This window comes from Aspergillus ibericus (genome assembly GCF_003184845.1).
Source record: "Aspergillus ibericus CBS 121593 unplaced genomic scaffold BO80scaffold_10, whole genome shotgun sequence".
NCBI lineage: Eukaryota > Fungi > Ascomycota > Eurotiomycetes > Eurotiales > Aspergillaceae > Aspergillus > Aspergillus ibericus.
The window spans coordinates 659708-680030 of record NW_020292108.1 but is presented as its reverse complement, the minus strand read 5'-3'; the positions used below and the strand labels follow the sequence as shown (position 1 = coordinate 680030).

At 54.2% G+C, this 20323-nt stretch overlaps 11 protein-coding genes and 1 non-coding gene across 12 annotated transcripts; 5 read left to right on the top strand and 7 right to left on the bottom strand.

Annotated features, from left to right (window-relative positions):
* Positions 1–246: 246 nt before the first annotated feature.
* Positions 247–1605, top strand: BO80DRAFT_350555 (RraA family protein; the record flags this gene model as incomplete). The annotated part of the gene is made up of 1 exon (XM_025715549.1): positions 247–1605. The coding sequence occupies one exon, from the start codon at positions 247–249 to the stop codon at positions 1603–1605; it is 1359 nt and encodes a 452-aa protein (XP_025577667.1).
* Positions 1606–1800: 195 nt separating this feature from the next.
* BO80DRAFT_443012 (HpcH/HpaI aldolase family protein) lies at positions 1801–2732 on the bottom strand (the record flags this gene model as incomplete). Its single annotated transcript, XM_025721313.1, has 4 exons — positions 1801–2063; positions 2113–2348; positions 2399–2550; positions 2601–2732. The coding sequence occupies 4 exons, from the start codon at positions 2730–2732 to the stop codon at positions 1801–1803; spliced, it is 783 nt and encodes a 260-aa protein (XP_025577666.1).
* A 227-nt stretch (positions 2733–2959) lies between these two features.
* On the top strand, positions 2960–3833 carry BO80DRAFT_17120 (alpha/beta-hydrolase). Its single transcript, XM_025713943.1, has one exon. The coding sequence runs from the start codon at positions 3005–3007 to the stop codon at positions 3803–3805; it is 801 nt and encodes a 266-aa protein (XP_025577665.1). The 5' UTR covers positions 2960–3004; the 3' UTR covers positions 3806–3833.
* A 169-nt stretch (positions 3834–4002) lies between these two features.
* Positions 4003–5384, top strand: BO80DRAFT_471150 (aspartate transaminase; the record flags this gene model as incomplete). The annotated part of the gene is made up of 2 exons (XM_025723092.1): positions 4003–4249; positions 4308–5384. The coding sequence occupies exons 1-2, from the start codon at positions 4088–4090 to the stop codon at positions 5382–5384; spliced, it is 1239 nt and encodes a 412-aa protein (XP_025577664.1). The 5' UTR covers positions 4003–4087.
* A 378-nt stretch (positions 5385–5762) lies between these two features.
* BO80DRAFT_17064 (putative FAD-dependent oxygenase) lies at positions 5763–7873 on the bottom strand. The gene is made up of 2 exons (XM_025713939.1): positions 7139–7873; positions 5763–7082 (listed from the first exon to the last, which is right to left on the bottom strand). Exons 1-2 carry the CDS (start codon positions 7412–7414, stop codon positions 5835–5837), a joined length of 1524 nt encoding a protein of 507 aa, XP_025577663.1. The 5' UTR covers positions 7415–7873; the 3' UTR covers positions 5763–5834.
* Positions 7874–8328: 455 nt separating this feature from the next.
* On the top strand, positions 8329–9814 carry BO80DRAFT_350386 (uncharacterized protein; the record flags this gene model as incomplete). The annotated part of the gene is made up of 6 exons (XM_025715539.1): positions 8329–8508; positions 8568–8695; positions 8753–8852; positions 8914–9055; positions 9115–9323; positions 9383–9814. The coding sequence occupies 6 exons, from the start codon at positions 8329–8331 to the stop codon at positions 9812–9814; spliced, it is 1191 nt and encodes a 396-aa protein (XP_025577662.1).
* A 180-nt stretch (positions 9815–9994) lies between these two features.
* BO80DRAFT_17068 (ankyrin repeat domain-containing protein) lies at positions 9995–11908 on the bottom strand. Its single transcript, XM_025713940.1, has 3 exons — positions 10486–11908; positions 10239–10440; positions 9995–10171 (listed from the first exon to the last, which is right to left on the bottom strand). The coding sequence occupies exons 1-2, from the start codon at positions 11741–11743 to the stop codon at positions 10433–10435; spliced, it is 1266 nt and encodes a 421-aa protein (XP_025577661.1). The 5' UTR covers positions 11744–11908; the 3' UTR covers positions 9995–10171; positions 10239–10432.
* A 165-nt stretch (positions 11909–12073) lies between these two features.
* Positions 12074–13133, bottom strand: BO80DRAFT_350391 (uncharacterized protein; the record flags this gene model as incomplete). The annotated part of the gene is made up of 2 exons (XM_025715540.1): positions 12074–12910; positions 12960–13133. 2 exons carry the CDS (start codon positions 13131–13133, stop codon positions 12074–12076), a joined length of 1011 nt encoding a protein of 336 aa, XP_025577660.1.
* Positions 13134–13658: 525 nt separating this feature from the next.
* Positions 13659–15278, bottom strand: BO80DRAFT_423252 (glycoside hydrolase family 30 protein). The gene is made up of 2 exons (XM_025719006.1): positions 14385–15278; positions 13659–14329 (listed from the first exon to the last, which is right to left on the bottom strand). Exons 1-2 carry the CDS (start codon positions 15250–15252, stop codon positions 13719–13721), a joined length of 1479 nt encoding a protein of 492 aa, XP_025577659.1. The 5' UTR covers positions 15253–15278; the 3' UTR covers positions 13659–13718.
* A 1426-nt stretch (positions 15279–16704) lies between these two features.
* Positions 16705–16795, top strand: BO80DRAFT_t102. The gene has a single exon. It is a non-coding gene; the product is annotated as a tRNA-Gln (tRNA).
* A 17-nt stretch (positions 16796–16812) lies between these two features.
* Positions 16813–18236, bottom strand: BO80DRAFT_423251 (alpha/beta hydrolase). Its single transcript, XM_025719005.1, has 2 exons — positions 18060–18236; positions 16813–18010 (listed from the first exon to the last, which is right to left on the bottom strand). The coding sequence occupies exons 1-2, from the start codon at positions 18201–18203 to the stop codon at positions 17111–17113; spliced, it is 1044 nt and encodes a 347-aa protein (XP_025577658.1). The 5' UTR covers positions 18204–18236; the 3' UTR covers positions 16813–17110.
* A 524-nt stretch (positions 18237–18760) lies between these two features.
* On the bottom strand, positions 18761–20231 carry BO80DRAFT_443003 (uncharacterized protein; the record flags this gene model as incomplete). The annotated part of the gene is made up of 2 exons (XM_025721312.1): positions 18761–18957; positions 19730–20231. 2 exons carry the CDS (start codon positions 20229–20231, stop codon positions 18761–18763), a joined length of 699 nt encoding a protein of 232 aa, XP_025577657.1.
* Between the last annotated feature and the right edge of the window lie 92 nt (positions 20232–20323).

Sequence of the window (20323 nt, the reverse complement as noted above, 5' to 3'; positions counted from 1 at the left end):
GACGCATTACCAAGCCAAAGGGGTGAGTCCCAGTCCGCTCACCATATACCGTGAGTGGCCGGACAAGGGAGTAGGCATCTGGCTGTTGTGGACCGGGTCGGGAGAGTGTCATTTTACCGACCATATCGGCATGGTCTCTCAACACCGACAGTTGGCGCACTTCTTAATCGAACATGGATTCCCACTCAAACTCCATTTTCTTTTCGTTCATCATCAAAAGCTCGACGAATATCATCTTCGAACACAATGGCCAACTCCATTTTGAACCGCCTAGCCGCCTTGGACACCAACACCGTGTCCGATGCCTTGGATTTCCTCAACCTCAAAGGAGCCACATACGGCCTACGGCCTCTCTGGGACTGTCCCAAAATTGTCGGCCGCGCCAGCACAGTGAAAGTCGGCCCTAAAACCGACACTGCCCCCACCACCCATCTACTCACCCCAGTCATCGATGCCGTCACGACCGACGATCGCATCCTCGTCATCTCCGGAGGCATCGACGGCATCTCCTGCTGGGGCGACATCCTCGCCAACGCCTCCAAAGAGAAGCGCATCCGTGGTACCATCATCGACGGCATGAGCCGGGACATCGACGGCAGCCGTGACGTCGGTTATCCTGTTTATGGCCGGGGAGTGACCATGATCAGCGCGCGCAACCGCGTGGTGCAGATTGAGTTCGGCACGCCGCTGCAGATGCGCGGTGTCACGGTCCACCAGGATGATTATGTGATTGCCGATAACTGCGGAACGGTCTTTGTACCGGATAGCCATATCGAAGAGGTCCTACAGTTGGCTGAGCGCATCGATTGTCGTCAGAATCTCATGGTGCAGGCTGTTCGATCTGGAAAGCCTGTCTCGGAGGTCATGCATGATACGCAATTTGAAGCTATCCGGGAGGGTGGCTCTTCGACGGCCACCCCGTCTACTCCTCACAATCCTAGGGAGGCTAGTCCGGAGGATGCAGAGTTGGTTGCGCTGTTTGCCGATTCTGATACCCCTGGTGTTTCGGACGCCCTGGATAAGCTGGGAATCCCTGGACAGGCGTTCGGAATCATGCCGTTGGCCAACTACAACAAGGTGACCGTGGGACCGGCCTTCACAGTCCGGTACGTACCTGCCAGTGATCCCCCAGGCAGTGTGGGAGATTTTATCGATGACGTGGCTGAGGGTGACTTCGTGGTCATCGACAACGGTGGTCGTACCGACTGTACCGTCTGGGGTGATATCATGACCCAGTATGCCGGCTTGCGAGGGATTGCTGGGACGGTTATCGACGGAGTCTGCCGGGATGTCAACCGTGCGATCAACGATGAATATCCCCTTTTCACCGCGGGACGCTGGATGCGGACTGGCAAGGATCGTGTTCAAGTAGGAGGGGTCAATGAGTCGGTGGGTATCGGCAAGGTCCGTGTCAACCCTCGCGATATCGTGGTGGCAGATGCGAACGGGGTGGTGATTGTCCCACGAGCTCGGGCCCGTGAGGTGGCCGAAGTGGCTCGCAAGATTGAGAAGAGTGAAGAGGGCATCCGGGCGATGATTGGGAGCGGAGCGACTATTGCTGATGCGCGGAAGCAGCTGGGATATCATACTCTGCAGCGGGCATGAGTAGTGGGGTCAGTAGTATACACCATCAGATACAATCTACGCAGTTATTTCGCTTCAATAACATGAAGAATCATCGTCTGATCTCGTAGCCCATTTTTATGACTAATTTCTATGGATTGTTTCTACCATTAAGGCAGGGGATGCATCCACGCTAAAGAATCCACAGAAGATACACCCTCTCTACATGGCAGGACATCACGAACGTGCAACCCCCAATTCGCGGGTATACCAATTCTGCATGGCCCGAATATCATAACTCAAAGCCACCGTATCAAAGACCTTCAAATGCTCCTTACACAGAGCCCCATTGTTGGACAAGCGACCGACCCACTTGCCATGTCTCTTCGCGGCACCCACGATTTTATCAATGGCATCCACAAACTCAGGCTCGTCCGCTTTGGCAGGTACATAGCCCAGAAGCGACAATGCCAGATCGTTCGGCCCGATGAAAATCATATCTTCGTGGATTAGCACAACGAACCGGATAAAAACGGGCAATGCACGAACCAACACCAGGAACAGCACAAATGGCATCGACATTCTCGACCCCTAACTTCGACTCGATCTGAATACATGTAAGAAGGGTATCGTTCGCTGTTTTGATATACGTCGGGATGTCGGTCCCGTGAGTAAGGGCTGGGAACGCCGAACCCTGCCCTCGAAGGCCCTGTGGAGGGAACTTGGCATAGGAGACGACGGCTCGGGCTTCTTCAGCGGTATTAATTTGCGGAACGACGATGCCGCTGCACCCTGATTAGCATACTACCATAGCTGGAAATGAAATAGGACATACTGTGCACCCGCATCCAGAGCTCTCTTGATCAAGTCGGAGTGCGTCATGCGCAGCCGAACCAGCGGCGACACCCCCAAGGAAGCGATGGCAGCGGTGGCGCTGTGCATGGAGTCGTCGCTTATATGGCCATGTTCGCAGTCGATGATGATGCCCTGTACAGTAATCAGTCATGGACAGGAGCTATAAGGAGGGAATGACTGACATCCAGCCCGGTCTGGGCGACCATCTGGGCGGTGCGGAAGGACGGAAGCCCTAAGAAGGTCATGATCGGCTTCGCGTTGGCTCGGAGAGCATTGAGCAGTCGCAATTGGGGGTTGATAATTGAGGTCGCCATGGTTGGATGGTAGGATATACTCCAGGTGAAAGGTCTTGCCTGGAAACTGCCCAACTGCGAAGATGGGGTGACAATAGTCACCATATCAGCAAGATTGTCCATCGGCAAAACAGAATTATCCCGAACCCAGCTCGGCCGACGGCCGATGTAGCCGACTTTTGCCTCCGGATTTTAAACTTCGACAAAATTTGAATGTCCACGCCCATCACACTATTTAATGCATGGAACTCTCCTCTCGATCAAGACTCATTCACAGCCCCAATCATACCACCATGCCGCTCACATACTCGACAATTCCCCTCCAAGTACAAGGCGTCAGCCTCAACATCTCCACCATCCACAACCTCAACTCCAAACCACCAATCGTCTTCCTCCACGGCTTCGGCTCCTGCAAAGAAGACCTCGCCGACATCACCGTGCATCCCGCCTTCCAAGAATACGGCTATCTGGCCTTCGATGCACCCGGCTGTGGACACACCGAAAGCAACAACCTCTCCGCCAGCGACATCCCCTTCCTCGTCGCCACCGCCGAGGCAGTCCTCGCACACTTCCACATCACCCAATTCCACCTAATCGGCCACTCAATGGGCGGGCTCACGGCACTCCTCCTCGCCCACCAGCACCCCACCCGCATCCTCAGCTTCGTCGACATCAAAGGCAACCTCGCCCCAGAAGACTGCTTCCTCAGCCGGCAAATCTTCCAATTTCCCTCCGACGACCCGGAAGCCTTCCTGGACGCATTTATCACGCGCACCGCGACGGCCAAAGCCTACGGGAGTCCATTGTACGCGAGCACGTTGCGGGCACGGGTGCGATCCGGTGCCGTGCGCGCGATTTTCGAGTCCATGGTGCGGTTGTCGGATGAGGAGGATCTCCTGGGGATGTTTCTGGCGTTGCCGTGTCCGAAGATGTTCATGTTTGGGGAGGAGAATCGGGGGTTGTCGTATTTGCCGAGGTTGGAGAGGGAGGGAGTCGAGTTGGCGGAGATTGTCGAGAGTGGTCATTTTCCCATGTATTCGAATCCGGTGGAGATGTATCGTCGGATTGCGCGGTTTTTGGAGGGACTTTCGTAGGGGGTTGGATGGAGTGGCGAAGTGTGATGGGTAGATGTGTTTGTTATAGAATATAGATCTGTCTTTACTATAGATTATGGAAGCAGTCTGTTCAATGATTCCAATTAGCTAGTGTAACCAGAGTGTACTGCAGCCTGCTCTGCAGTCTCGGGGAGGAGGCAGGTTGCCGAGTCGTAGAACCGGGAAGACTGACCGTGCTGACTATTAAGAACAGGCCAAACCTGCGTCTCCTCCTTACCCGAATACTCTTCTACAATCAAGACCAGCACCTAGACAGTTAACATGAGTGACCAATACTTGAACCTGCCAATCTCTCCTGCCGACACGGCCTTTGGGCTGATGGCGGAATACGATGCGGACCCGCACCCTAATAAGGTGTCTCTGATTGCCGGGGCATACCGCAACGAAGACGGACGACCTTGGGTGCTGCCCAGTGTCCAAGAGGTCCGTACGATAAACCCAGTAAATACTATATCCACCCGATCACTGACCACTGCTTCAGGCCAAAGCTCGCCTCACTCCGAATCAACATCACGAATACCTGGACATCGCAGGCTCCCCCGGACTGATCAAACTAGCTCAATCCCTAACCTTTAGCTCCGAAATCGCCACAGCACTAGACAAGAGCATCGCCTCTATCCAAACCGTCTCCGGAACAGGCGCCAACCACATGGCCGCGCACTTCCTCGCCCAGCACCTTCGGCCATCCCGGGTATTCATCCCCTCCCCAACATGGATCAACCACAAAACCATCTGGGCCACCACGGGGATCTCCATCGAGGAATACCCATACTATGACCCTACAACACGAGCAGTCAACATCACAGGAATGCTCTCCGCCCTGGAGACCGCCAACCCCCACGACGTGGTAATCCTCCAAGCCTGCGCCCATAATCCCACAGGGATCGATCTCTCCCAAACCCAATGGAGACGAGTCGCAGCGGTAATGAAACGGAAGAACCTCTTCGCCATGTTCGATAGCGCCTACCAGGGCTTTGCCACCGGGGACGTCGACGGTGATGCCTGGGCGGTGCGCTATTTCGTGAAACAGCTTATCCTTGATGGTGAGCCTGATCACCCCGGTCTCTGCGTGGCGCAGTCCTTCTCCAAGAACTTTGGACTATACGGCGAGCGCGTGGGTGCGCTCCATCTCGTCGTGCCGCGGCATCTTTCAGCCGAAGGAGCGCGGTCGGAGCTGATCGCGCGCGCGCGAGCGGAGTACTCTAACCCGCCACACTTCGGAGCGAGTATTGTTGAGACAGTTCTGGGGGATGAGGGACTCAGAGCCCAGTGGCTGAGAGATTTAGAGACTATGAGTGTGCGGATTAAGGAGATGAGACAGGAGCTGCGGAAGAGATTGGAGGATAATGGGACACCGGGGGATTGGTCTCATATTGAGAGCCAGATTGGGATGTTTAGTTATACGGGACTGGATCGGGAGCAGGTTGCTCGCCTCAAGGAGGAGTTTCATATTTATCTCTTGCCGTCGGGACGGGCGAGTATTTGTGGCTTGAATGAGGGGAATATTGAGTATGTGGCGAGGGCTGTTGGGCTGGTGGTTGGCTTGGGGCATGATTAGTTGGATGGGGTATGAGGCATACTGCCTCGGTTGATGTAGTTATCGCCTGCGTCTTTACTCTCTCTGACGTGAAATTCCATCGTTGAGGCCCTTTGCAAAGTCCCAGGATAGTAACAGTTTCATCTCGGGGTAAAGCAAATACATCGATCTTCCTTCTCCGAGTTGTATCCTGCTGCCTGAAAGCCTAAGCCTGGATCGCGTTGAATTTTGGTAGGCCAGAAGTGGAGAGATAAAGCTATTAGACAGAATCCTTACTACGATAAGCCGCAGCTGTGTCTATCAGAATGCAATCTCCAGCACTGCATGACATTCAACCCACCCGACGTCTATTCTCAGAGACTGCTCTATGGCTGAGGGAGGCTACAAAAACACCAAGTCGATGAACTACATTAATTACAATTATCTCAATAAAGCCTATCTCCACAAATGCTATCCCCTGTGGCTATGCAATCACGGAATCGGAGCATAGTAACTAAACTTGCCCGACGGGTCATACTTGGCCTTCAAGGCCCGCAGACGCTGCTGCCGCCACTTCTCACTGCCGTACAGCTGCTGCGGGGTCTCGTCGCCATGGGCATAGTTGACGTACGCGCGAATATCATCGCGCCCGGTTCCCTTGAAGAGGATGTTGCGGAGCTCTTGGCCCAGATTCGCCGCCGTGCGGTCCAGTTCCGTACCGTTGGGGTAGTAGTTGATCAACGGCGCAGCGAGCAGATTCTCGGAACGGAAGGCAAAGGCACTCGACCGACTGTCGATGTCGTGCACACCTCCCACGGAGTATCCCTCGAACATGAAGATGGAGTTGTTAAAAGGGGAGGATCCGCGGGTGGCGTTGGCGTAGACGTCCCAGGCCTGCTGCTGGGCCGCGATGTCGTAGGATTCCAGGTAGATTGGGTACCGGGGGTTCGCCATGCCCATCTTTTGGCAGGGGGCGGAGGTGAGCGCGATTTCGGTCCAGGTAGCGAGATCCTTGTAGGTACCGTTATTGGGTTCCACGGCGAGGGGCCCGATCTTGTGGAAGGGCTCGGTGTAGATGGAATCAACGGCGGTGACGCCTTCTTGGATGATGTAGAAGACGATGACGGGGTTCGTCGGGTCCAGGTCGGCGACGTTAAGCCAGTACGACCAGTTGATCACGCCGGCGGGCTGGGTGCCGTTCTTGACGAGGTAGTCATTTGCGGCCTGGTAGATCTCTTCGACTTTGTCGCCGCTGAAAGTCAGGGTCTCGATAGCCCAGTCATGGTGCTCGATGTCGTAGACCTTCATGGTGAGAGAGGTGACGATGCCAAAGTTGTGGCCGGCGCCCTTGACGGCCCACCAGAGGTCCGAGTTGGCGTCGATGTGGGTCAGGGTTCCGTTGGCCAGGACGATGTTCATGGAGACGAATTGATCGAGGACGAGTCCGTGGTGGCCCTGGAGCCAGCCGTGTCCACCGCCGAGGGCAGGGCCGACCAGACTGACACATTCGCATGTTCCAGTGACGGTCTGCTTGCCTGCCGCCCACAGCTCATCCGTGACCACCTTGGACATGGTGCCACCTCCGAACGTGGCGGTCTTTCCATCTTCCGCGACCTCGACGCTACTCAGCTGGCCCATGTAGATCGCGATGCCGTGGGTCATTTCTCCAAGGGAAACGAGGGCCCCGTGGACACCATTGTAGGTCAGAAAGGGGATGTTCTTCTGGTTTGCATATTGCACCTGTTTGTTCACTCATTAGCCTTGATGAAGTCTGACCCAGAGGAGACAAGACCTACAATCTCCGCGACATCGTATTCGGTACCGGGAACCACGACGATGTTGACCTCGGGCTCGTCCAGCACCGACCACCGCGTGGTCGCATTAGTGAACCCAGTCGTACCGGGACAGTACAGCTTGGCCGTGCTCGAAAGTCGATCTGCAAGGGTCTTGATGTCGCCCTGTGGGAGACAAAGACTATCATATCCGTCGGCGGAGCGCGGTAAGAGTTGGCTGGCCGTGGCAAAAGCCCACGCCGCAATGGCCGTCACCACCTCCATCTTGAGGCGATACATGATGCAGAAAAGCTCTCCAAGCGATAGGCCAGCGGTTTAAATAAAAAGCAAAAAGTGGCGGGAACAAGCAAAAAACCGTCAATGGCCCGGTGACCGTCGGACTGCGCTCCTGGGGGCGGGAGATCCTTGTCAGCTGCAGCGCTGGACCTTGGGGGCCTGCGGTTATTTCTAGCTTTTTTGTTCTCTTTTTTAGCCTGTGGTTTGACCCGAGGTTACTCCGTAGCGTCGGCTGCTCTTTCTGTAATGAGACACAAAGTGCGGAGTATGGTTGTATATTGGATCGTGAAGCTCCACCGGAGCGGTCCCTTACTGTCCGACGGTGTAACTATCAGAGGTCATTTGAGAGGGAAAGGGCGCCGTCTGCTGGCCAAATGAATCGACCGGTTCGAGCCGCCCTCTCGCTTGGAGGGCCCGACACTCAGACAGTGATCTCTTAGGCCAGTGGGTCCATCGGGGATGGCGGGATGCCGCGGGCGGCGGGAGACACAAAGCACCCAGGCTATCTAAATCGCCCTAGGGCTTACGGGTGGAGCATCCCCAATATCATCCCGCTCGAACTCATTAAACTAGTCTACTCTGTATTCGTTGATGTCAGTCAATCGACCGGGCTGGCCCCTGGAGAATTTAAATTACGTACCTAGTAGTTGACCAGGATAATACACAACACTGGGTGCACAAGAAAACGCTGTCCAGGATTAACTTCGCGGCTACTGCTGTCCTTGTCAAGGGGTTGGCGTAGCTGAACTAATGGCGGCTATAACCCCTTTTTCTCGCTCCTCCCTCTTCTCGCCATTAACATAGCCGTCCGGCCCCCGCCGGAGCACACTGAAGTATTTCGCTGGCCGGACTCGCGCATTGAGCCGTCTGTCCGCTTCGCAGGGCAAACCCCCACTCCTCGACCCCCCAGTTCAAACATGTGGACCGCTCTCAAAACGAGGGATGAGACAACAGAAGCTGCCTCCAAAAGCACAGTCCAATTATGGACCCTCTATTCGATCGGTTGTGCCGTGACGCTGCTCCGGACATACTCGCAGTGCAAGGACCTGGGATGGAGAAGGTTACGTCTGGACGACTACCTGGTATGGGTGGGACTTGTAAGTGCCCCCAGATTGAGTGCTCGGATCGTCAATCAGTGCTAACAACACCACGGAAGTTATTCTATACTGCGCAGGTAGTTCTGGCATATCAAGTGGGCGAGGCGGCCCATGGTCTTGCGAACAACAGCATGACGGCTGCCCAGCGGGCGGCGTTGGCGCCAGACAGTGCGGAGTATCGAGCCCGGTCAGTGGAATGGGCCCTATTTCAGAAAAAAAGGGCGTTAGCTAACACTGATAACAGAGTGATTGGCTCCAAGATTCAAATCGCGGGGTGGGCCACTTATACGGCGCTGATTAACTCACTGAAGTTGTCGATGCTGGCATTCTACACTCGACTCATGGTATGACTGCCAGCGATCCTCGACCCTGTATCACAGTGGATGTCTAACCAGCTGTGATTAGGATGGCCTCGGCCGGCGTCATCGTATTCCCATTTGGATTGGGATCGGCCTGGTGGTTGGGAGTTTTCTCGCCAGTGAGATAACAATCCTCGCGACATGCCGCCCTTTCCACAAAAACTGGCAAATCAATCCAGACCCTGGCAGTGAGTCGCCGTGCCACAATCATGGTATTCCAGTTGCCACTGACGGTCCCGCCTGCTAGACGTATGTCAACCAGCCATTTCCAAGCCGGTGATCGCAGCTACCTTTGCAGGGAATCTGGCCACGGACCCATATTTGGTCCTAATCCCGATTCCCATGCTTTGGAAATCGAGTTTGAAGCTCTTGAAGAAAGTCGCGGTGACCATCGTGCTCGGGGCCGGCATTTTTGTCCTCGTCTGCGCGACTCTTAAGAGTGTGTTCCTTTTGGTGGTAAGATCCTAATCCCATACTGTCGTCCGCGTCCAGGACCGTGTCTCACAGCGACCCAGGAACCTACCAATGGCGCATCCATTGCCGATGAATGGGGCACCCGAGAGACTTTTGTCGCAGTGATCACCACCAATCTCCCGATGGTGTTCCACCTCTTACGGACCTGGCTAGCCCGAGGGTTCGGGAGTGCATTCCAATCGTCCCACAGGAGTAAGACATACCAATTGCCCTCCGGGGGGTTGGAGCGTCTGGGTGGTGGGGCCAGCCGGAATCGTGGCCGAAATGCCAGCACGGAGCCCATCACGGTGGGCCTGACCTTTACCGAGAGTGAGGAACGAATGATGGGGGATATCAAGCTACAGACCCTGAGGCCGTACGAAGCACCCGCCGCGGGCACGATTGTGGTCTCCAATCAGGTTGAAATCAGCCATGAGACCCGGAATAGTCATCCCAGTGAATTGTCCACGGCGGGGGGTGATGAACCTTGGTAGCATTTGCGGAATATTCACCTGGCCATATGGATTGGTTTCTTGCGTATATTTCAGCACAGGCGGGGATGCAATCAGAGTGAGATTCTAGTGCACGCCGTTGGCCATGCGGCGCAGGCAACTTGCATAGCACTACTCCGGACTTGTCACTAGTAACGGGTTGGCTCCACCCGACCGGATGGCCTCCGGTTTCTCTTCGGATCACCAATCATCCCGGAGAACAGGCTAGCTTCCCGCCGTCATCCGGGGTCCGAAAGGAGTTCGGAACGGCCCAAATTCATCCCTGCCCCAGCACATTACTAAATACAACTGATCCACGTTGTACACGTTGTGTACGTTGCTTGGTGTAAGGGCCCTGCTCTGACTGGCGGACGAGTATCAGTCCTGGACGAGTCGGCCAAAGGAAGGAGAAGTGCGAGGGACGTACCAGGATGCAGGATCATTCGTCATTGGAGGTCTACACCTAGACTTCAAGAAGGCCCGACTACAGCTAGGATCAGGCTGGTAGACTCTATAGGAAGCATTGCCTACGGTCAATGCCTGTGCATGAGTGACAACCCCGGTTGCGGTGGATCGGCTGAAACTCGGAGCCGAATGGTAGGTAGTACACTTCTTTTATCATCATGTATCTATATCCGTTAGAAGAGAACAGGTGAGAGAATGGAGCAGCGGACCTTCTTCATTGGTGTGGTTACTATCCCTCCTGCGCCACAGCGGCACCTCATCTAGCGGTTCTGTCCTCGGTCCTGGGCTGAGACTTGCAGATCCATGCCTTTTGGGACCCAGGTTAACCACTGACCAGCCCAGCGGTGTGCGGCTCATCACGGTTTCATAATCATACTCCGTCACCGCTCGATCCAACGTCGCTTGGTCGGAAGGCCTCAGTTCAGGGATTCGAATTCGGGCTCCCTTGTCGATCAGGAATCGGGCCATCTCGTAATGACGAATGTGCAGCGCCCGGTGCAACGCCCAACCCCCTCCGGCGCGGGCAGGATCCGCCCCGTACTCGAACAGCAGGCGGACCACCTTCATCATATCGTCCTGGACTTCCTGGGGTGGATATTTCTGGCCCTGTGATGGCGACCCGAGCCATTGCCCCACGGCTCGCGCCAAGGGTCCTTGCTTGTCACTATTGGCGAAATTGGGATTCGCTCCCGACTCCAGAAGCAGGCGACACATCTGTCCTTGTCGTCTCCCAGCTGCGATGCACAAAGGCGAGATACGCTTATCCCTCCCGCGGAAATTGCCATCGACTCCCGCGGCCAACAACATGCTGACCGTATCCTCAAGGCCTGGCTTCGGGTTGTCCAGTAGCTCCACCAAGGCTTCGCCGATTTCCGGGTAGTCAAAGAAGGGCGGCTGGTATTTCCGCTGCTCGGCATCTAACAGCAATATTCGCACAATCACCGTGTAACCGCGGCGAGCAGCCTCACGCATAGCGCCGCCCGGGCACCACGGGTTCATCCCGCGTGCCAGGAGCATTCTGACCACGTTGGCGTGATTTCGGGAGACAGCACGAATCATGATGCCGTTGAAGTCGGAAGGGGTCAATCTGTCACTCATCCCCGCATCGAGCAAGGTTTCGATAAATTCAGCGTGCCCCGCTGCTGCCGCTATGAAGATCGGGTGCCTGTGCGAGGGGCCCATCTTGGTCCTATGGTCCCGAAATGGTCGACCGCCCCATAGGGACGGACAATATAGATCGACCCCCGCGCTCAGGAGCTTCTTCAGCACGTCGGAGTTGTTGTGCCTGGCGGCCCATGTCAAGGCGGGGGCTGGGACATGGTGTGCCACGTGGTACCGGTACAGGAAGGCGTTGAGTTGGGCGAAGAATGCGCGGTTGGTTCGCGCGAGGGCATTGATGGCATGCTGCGAGTCGAGAAATTCGGCGATGATCAAAACCAGCTCTCGAGGTAACCGAGAGAGGCTCATGATGCAGGGTGTCACCCCAACGGGGGGATGTTGGCAAGGATGGCAGCGTCAGCCGTCAGCATTAAGAAAAGACGCGGTTGCCAGTGGGGAATTATATAGCCGCCAACCGCCTGCGATCGCAATGCTCGGGCCACTTGGGGAACCCGGCGCGGGCGAATGATAAGCTAGTCTCCTGCTCCACCCTACTGCTAATTAAGTCCAGAATGGCGAGTACCCAAAAAATTATGGTCGGGTCATCCAGCAACGATAACTTGGTCATCGCTGGGCTTGATTGGGTGAGACTAGCTTCTATCGCGTGTGGATCGGGCACTAAGCAGGAGTAGTGGCATCCTACAGGCAGTAAACGGCCGCATGCACCAGCGCCGTCACCCCCAACAACCATAAGCACATCTTCCCGTGGAGTGCAAGGCACCACATCAATCTTGCCACACCTACCATCTGCAATGCTTTGCGGGTCCGGAGGGGTAGCTCGACCGTGGGAAAGATCTCTCGGACCCGGGTGCCTCGCTGTCTTGTCGGCGACAACACCAGCGTCTCGCAGGTCCGGGGCAGAAGGCTGGCCTCGACGGATATCAAGGCAATCCGAGAGGGCAGAAGAAGCAGCAGGTGGAGTGCCAACATCAAAACACATACGATGATATCGGACCTGATGACGGTTCGGTGCGTCGCCTCGTTCACGCTCTCTGGGGGCGCACCGCTAAGCTCCTCGACGAGAGCAGGTAGGTGACTCAGGATGCTCTCCGCCGCGGCATGAATCAAGGTCGGAAGAGCCAGAGCCGCCCATCGTCGACGGTCGCGGCCACTGGGCACATAGCGGACTTGGTCGCGGGGGAGAATCGTGCGGGCGGTCCAGGAGAGATGGTTCTCGGCGAGCAGGATCGAAGCGATGGGATACGCCAGCGGGCGAAGGAGTCGGGGGCGCAGAACCAAAGAGGACAACAGCTTGGTCAGAGAAGAGTGAGTGGCCCAGTAGGTACAGGCCGCGCCGAAGCCATTGAAGAGCAGCGCGATGCCGCCGCGGTGATAAAGGAAGGAAAGCGAGGCCAGCAGCCGCCGGCTCGCAGCCTTTCCCTTTCTGCCCCCGCTGACCGACCAGTGGCGGGCCTGAGGCTCGCAGGTCTCCAGGATCAGCAGACTCATCACCACCTGCCCAATCACGTATCGGATCTGCCACGCGTCAGTTCGCGTCATCTCCGAGAAAATAGAGATCGCTTACGAGTATGTCCACAATGATGCCCCCCACAATGGGGATAAGCACCATCACATTATGGGTTTGGGCCGGTTCCGGGTGCAACAGGTCATGAGCCCGCAACAGCAGCGGATCATCCCCGGAGGAATGGATAAAGGTGTTCAAGCACGCGCGGAAGAGTGTCAGTAGAAACCTAGCCATTATGGAATTGGGTTTAGAACTGAGTGGGGGCTCTTTCTCTCGCTCTACTTGTGATCAAAGGCATTTATATAGACTCGAGACTAGTATATCAGGATAAGGCTGTGATGTCTCACTCTGGACTCCGGAAAGCATCCGTTGACCCTCTATCAGCCAATCATCAAAAATCCCGCATGCAGAGGGAAGCCCTAAGAGAGAACCGGTGCCAAGCTAGGTCAGATGCGGCCTTCCCGACTCCCCGGGTGTACCCAGCAGACAGGCAGTACTGGAAGTGGACTACTCCTCTGGAATCCGGTAGCCTAGTGGGAGGGAGGCCTGTTCGCTTCACCTTCGAGAAATCTGATTCCGCCCAATGATTCCTGGTTGGTGTCCATCAAGCCCTGGTTTACAGAGTGACTATCAGGGAGGTTCCAGGGCTTACGAACACGTGGTGATAGGCCATAGCGGCCATCAGGCAACTCCAAACATAGTAGTACGTAGACTAGATTGAAGAATTTCCCAGTACCGGTCAAAACCAAATGATTATAACATTATCACTGTACAAGGATGTTGCCGTGTTCTTATCTCAGAAACACACTGTGCACCCAATCAAGATGAAGCCGGGAGGACCCAGGTGGTCACAGATTCACTGGGAATGTTTCCACTCCATTCCTCCCCGCTCTCAGTGGAAAGAGACACATAGATGTCATTGCTGAACATATTTTCAATGACAACCGTGCGCGTTCCATCCGGGTTCAAAGAAGCCACCGACTGGAGCCCTTCACCACTCGAATAGGTATAGCTACCGCTGCCGCTCAGTACGGTCGCACCAGGAGGCATGAACTTGCTGAACTGCGCCATCATATAGTAAGCGGTATTGAGCGTGTAGCTGTCATCGTCGTTGATGGTGACCAAGCCCTGGCAGGTATCGCATCCACCCGTCGTCAAGTGGGGTCCATCGTTAGTGTTGGTGCCGAGTGTCCAGGCAATAACGCCCGAAGCATAGTTCTGCAGGGGGCCAATAGTGAAATCAGCAGCCTGATGCCATGTCCCGGAGGCTGGGGTCCAGCACTCAGTCATGTATTGCTTGACCCCGGGGTTCGAGCTGTAGAACTGGCTAAGAACCGTCCAGTCGACATCCGTGGCGTAGCAGTGCCAGGCGACAGTGTCAACATACTGACTCGCTTCGTTGAGCACAGTCTGGGGGTAAGATGTCACATCTATTAAGTAGCAATCAGCAATGGTGAATACTTTTATCGAACGCGTTGTACTTGCCGGTATTGTGATCGTACGCCCAAATCTCGGTATCCAAGCCTGCGTCGGCGAGAGCTGGCCCAACGTAGTTTTGGATCAACTGCGCAGACTCGTAGTCGTAGACGTACATGGTAGGATACCCAGCCTGGCTATTCAGGGGCTCATTCTGAATGGTGATGGCATCAATCGTAGCCCCCAGGTCTTCGTACGCCTCAATGTACTTCACAAAGTACTGAGCAAATTCACTGGAGTAGCCTGTGCTTCCCGTACCACCACTGGTGAGGTAGCCATCGTTCAGATTATTGTTCGTCGTGCTGCCATCAATTTCACCATTCAACTTCATCCAGCCCGGAGCACTCCACGGGGTGCCTAGCACCTTCAGGCTTGACTGCAGCGATTTCATCGTGGCCAGCATTTTGGCCATGGCAGTTCCGCGATCGCCCAAATTGAAACTGGACAGTGATGTGTCGACACTCCCTCCATTGTCATCGTAAGTGTATGCGGGGTCACCAGACAAATCGGACGCGCCGATGGAATGGCGCATCAGCGCGAAATTCGCACCATCGGAGGTCATCAGCTCATTCAGGAGCTGCTGGAGGGTCGAGCTCGACAACGTGTTGAACGAGGTGACCGTCGCATCGGTGACCGCTGCCCCAAAGCCCGTGATCGATTGCTTGTGGCCAGACGATGTATCATCAATGGATAGCTTCCAGGTGGACTCGGAGCCGGGGCTCCCACTGCCCTGGACTGGAGCAGCAATCGACGTGAGCTTGTAATTGCCTGCTGAATTGGAAGCATACGCGGAGGCGTCGGACGCGCGCTTCCCGGGCGAGGCATGGCCAACCGCTACCAGCCCGGCAACAGCACACCACAAGGTAATCATGGTCATTGTTTCCGTGCGGAGTTGAAAGGGATGGTCCGCTGTCGAAGCGAGAATGAGGGCTGCCCCCGGGAATATATCCAGTCCATTCTTGGCCCCCAAGTGGCTGTTTCAGGGACCGAGTCTCCGCCCCCCGTCTGCAGCTGAAGGACCGCCCAGTCATGACCGAGGTTAATGCGGATAGACCTCGCGCTGCAGACTGCAGGACCATGAATGAACCTTAATGTAAGACGGGTTGCCTGAAGGGGGAAATGGGGTCGCTGGGGGCCCGGAAGCTTATTCGCGTAGATAATTATAGCCGCCCGCTTTCAGGTCCCGCGCATTCCGAGACGATCAGGGGCATGACATCGGCTCGCGCGTATATATCGATTTAGCGACGGAGGAGGTTGGTTGCGGCTGGCTAGTCTCGATCGATTGATTTTCTGCCACTTCTTGCCAAATGTTCCGGATGTCGGGGATACGAGGTTTTCGTGCGTTTGTCTTTGAATACCTTTTTTTTAAGGTAATGACGGCTGCTTGGCCGATACGAAGGAACTATGCGTGTATCGATGTGAAAGAAAGTATCGTTTGTGTTGTTGCTTGGCAGACGGTAACTCATGTATGTCACGAGAACGGCTGGAAGATATACATGCTAGTAGCTGGCGAAAAGCTGCATGATCTTTACGGCCAATGGCAAATATGCCGCATGTCCATAGAACTGCTACTGTTCTGGTGCACACGATACAGCTAAGCTTTTTGTAATCCCTGTCTACGGCTTGGCAGGGACATCTACCACTAGAACGTGTGGAGTGAGTTGACATGAGTGAGGGTGGTGGAGGTAGGGAATAGAAAAGGTTGGTGAGAGGGCATCTTATGATGACTGGTAACAGGTGGTTTCACACTTCTATGTTCATCCTTCCAACAAGTCCCAAGAATCTCTCAGGTCAAACTATACCAAAATAAAACTGATGCGGTTTCTAGTGAAGTAATCAAAGACTGGGGTAGCGCTCATGAAGCCCGCTCTGCTGTACTTGCATGCATCCGTGGTAACCGACACCACAACTTGCTTTAAAGGAGTAAACTAAGCAGTGGTACCATAACCAGGTACAGGCCTTGTGGCGGGTTGAGTTTCCTTACATTAACTTGTTCAGCTGCTTAACTTCTCAAAACACCGGGCTACTTAGCTTTTCAAACTGAAATACCTTTTCCTATGAATCCGACCGTCGCGACATGTCTTTGGATTATATATTTCCAGATGATGCTACTTATCAAGTCTCAGGCGCTGCGTGTCTTCTGTAGTACATACCTACTCTGATCCACAGAGACAACCCTTTCCGATGTTAAGTACTTCTACTATATCAGTCCACGATAATTCGCCATAACGCCTAAGTAAGCCTCCAAGATGCATCAAGGCAGAATTGTTGCATGGAAAGAAAGATGCTGCAATCCATAAGCCTTTAGCTTCACGATTGGCCATCACACGGTTGTGTGGGGTAGTGGTTATCCCTTCGGATTTTGAGTACTCTGTACTACTGAAGTTCCGACAACCCCGGTTCGAACCCGGGCACGACCTTCATTTCTTTTTTCTTCCTCAACGAGCTTCTCTCTATTTCCTGGTAGGGTATTCTTTTTGTTTTTCACATTTACTTGTGCCAGGCTAGATACCGCGTCACTGCAAGTGTTCCTAGCCCACTCCCTGGACCTAAAATACCTGTGACTTTTCGACAAATGAATCCCTCAAAACCACTAAACATGTCTCTTGGGCAATACAAAACTCACTGAATGCAGTAACGTAAATACTGGCTTCTATGATCGAGAAGAGAGCTTTTCTATAGTGCAGGCCCATGCCGTGGGTATGTCCTCGTCACGAGTGACAGAAAGCACCATGTCAGTATGCATCGGTATGCCTTCTCAATGCCTGCAGGGCGCGTGAAAGAACAGCACTTGGCTCGTCAGAGCCCCCCTCAGCAACCCGACACTCCTGCAGCTCAAGGTCAAAAACGTGATCCGCCCCCGGCACCGGAAGATACTGGACCCCAACACCACCCTCCGCCAACCTCTTAACCAGCTTCTCACTTTCCCCACAACTAATCTCCCCATCCGCAGTGCCATGCACAACAACAGTGGGTGGAAAAGACGACCCAAACTCCCCAAAATCAAGCGGAAACAGCCGTTTCGCGCGCTCATCCACCAGCCGCTCCAACCCTCCGCTCACAACGCTCTGCCCAAATCTAGCCACCCCAGTCAAATAATCCAAGAACACCCCCTTCTCCAAGATCGCATAAAGCAAAGGTAAACGTTTCCGAGTCCGAAGTTCCTCTTCCGCCTTGGGAAACTCCTCTCCCACGCTTATATCGCCCCGGGCAATCCGTCTCGGTATATCCTCCAACAAGTCTCGCGCTGTATCAGGGTCAACTGTCGCTCCGGGTAACGATACGCTCTGTGCCCATTTCTCGCTGCCGGGATCCGTCATCGGATAGAGTAGGAAGAGCGCGCAAGGTGGCGGGATTGTTTCAACAGATGTCGAAAAGTGCAGTGCACTGACGAGAGCGCACCAGCCGCCAGCACTTGCACCGGCGACAATGATACGGCTCGGCTCTGCACGACATTCGGGGTGTAGTTGATTCAGGGATTGCACGACCCATTTGTATGCGGAGAGGACATCTTCGATGGTGTCAAGGCCGGTGGATTCAGGCAGGACTCGGTAATCGGGGGAGACTAGTGGCCACTGTTGGGCGAGGGCGTAGTTGAGGAGCCATGTGGGGATGGCGTTGCGGGTGCCTGTGATCTGGTGGTGATTAAGCTTAGAAGGTTGTTACTAGGTGAGGCTAACGTACAAGGTAGCCTCCGTGGAGCCACAGGATAATGGGTTTGGGTGTTTCCGATTCAGTAAGCTGCGGTAAGTAGACGTCGATATAAAGATCGGTTGCTTGGTGGGTGGTGTACACATGGGTGTGTTTGATATGGGGTCGGTTGGCCATGGTGACGGGAGACACGTGTTGAAACTAGTTCGGTTGCAGGGGTGTCGCTCTTATCTATCCATCGTGACACAACCGGGTGATGTTTACCGCATATAACCGAGCCCAGTAAGAAATTAGTGATTCCTTCGGATTCAAGCTTTGACCTGTTGGCCCAACGGGAGATAACAAGGCTAGACCTGTTCAACTCCCTGCTAAATAACTCCCAAATTCTGAGAAAGGGCATTTTACTTCTCTTTCGGCCCAAATAATCCACCAGAGTCTTCATTTTATCTTGATCCCCGTGATCCATCTTCCTCCTGGGCCATGCGGGACAACCGACGGCCTTCCTTCGCATTTAGCGGGTTTGATTGCATGAACATTGAAACATGTCAAGATCATCTAGCTCAGCTCTGCATAAGTTAGCATTCAAGCACGCAAAGTGACGGAAAATCAGAACGCACTGAAGATATCCATAATAGCCGACATCATAGGTCCATACTAAATGACTCGAATCACCTCTTCGTAACCCTAGCCATACCCTCCTAGCTGCACGTCGGCACCTTCCACCAGTGCAGTCATCAGTCGAATATAAAGTCAAGAACCTCAAAGGTATCCATCTCTTGAATAGCTTCGTGGGGCTCAGGGTTGTGTACCGCTATATCGAACATGAAGAGTGACAACTGCTGCATATTGAACAGGGCCATATTCAATGGCTGGCCTGTACCAGACCGTTGGTCATGTACAGTATTGATGACATCGCCCTGGGGCTTGCGGGCTAACCGATCAGACATAGGCATCTTCGATGATGGCGGTCGGGTAGGGTAGCGGTGAAGAGTGCTGGAGTTGAGATGCTTCCTTGGTCTTTTCTAGGGACATCTGACACTAAAAGAAGGGTATCAAGCTGGAAGTGAATCAAAAGTCGAGGGTTGAGGAACAAAGGCTAGGCACATAAGTGAAGAGGGAAGACAGGGCCAAGATGAGCTAGCAGCCAACCGAGCCGAATCAGATACACCAGTTGACCACCAGAGAGAAACTAGCAACATTGCATATGTTATCAGAAAACGGAAGATTGCAACAACAACAACAACAACAACAACAACAACAACAACAACAACAACAACAACAACAAGTCGGGGGTTTTCTATCGCCACCTTCACTACAGGGGCAAGGTCCTATATCTATGCCCTTTTTTGTGCAACACAACTTCGTCGTTCGTTAGGAAACTTGGACACGGAAATTCTCATTATCATGATAAGAACAACATTTAAAATTTTGATCTCTTTTGCATGGCGCAACATGATCTACACTTCTCGACAGGTTGTGCACCCGAACAGTCCTCCTAGCCCCTTCTCTATCACTCCAAGGTCATGTTGAATTGACCTGTTTCACCCATGCTAAGATACCTCCACCGCACAGTCACAAGAACGCCTAGCAGCCATCTGCCAGAAGACTATGATAGCACACCAATTTGTGACAGAGATTGCAAAGGGCGCCGCCCGTTTGGCGACACGTTCTCTGTGAGTAGCATCGACTTGATCCACACCGACTGAATCGCGACTCTAACAGCGAGCGAGAGACCAGACTACCCTCTTGCAGGGCACGATGAGTCGCCTTGGACTCAGCAGCCCACTGCTGAGCCTCGGTCTGGAGGCTGTAGTCCTCCCGAACAGTGCTGAGCAAACTTTGGAAGCGATCTTCATCCAGCGTGTAGGCATTGTCACTCGGAGACATGTCCAGGTCCACACCAAAGTAATCCCGGTAGTCCGCTGTCAGCTGTGCCACACCGTAGGTCAGATTATTGACGATCCACAAGTTGCCCTCCGTGTCGGTGTCGTAAGCGGAGAGGTACTCGATAGCAACCATTTGCGCCTCCGTGGCATTACCAATGTTGCTGGCGTATTTGTGGAACACATGGCCAGTAGAGTCAACCAGGAAGAGCGGGTTGGCGTCGCTCGTGGAGTTTGGGGATAAAGTGACGCCGGTGGTGCAGACCATAGCGTGCGTCATGGTAGCACTGGCCAGAAAGGCGATTGTAGAGAGGAAATGCATTGTGATGCGTTGGACTTCGCGATGATAGAATAAATGCAATTGAGGCTTGTTGAGATACCCTTCCAGGAGGGCGAGCGACGCTTTATATCTTT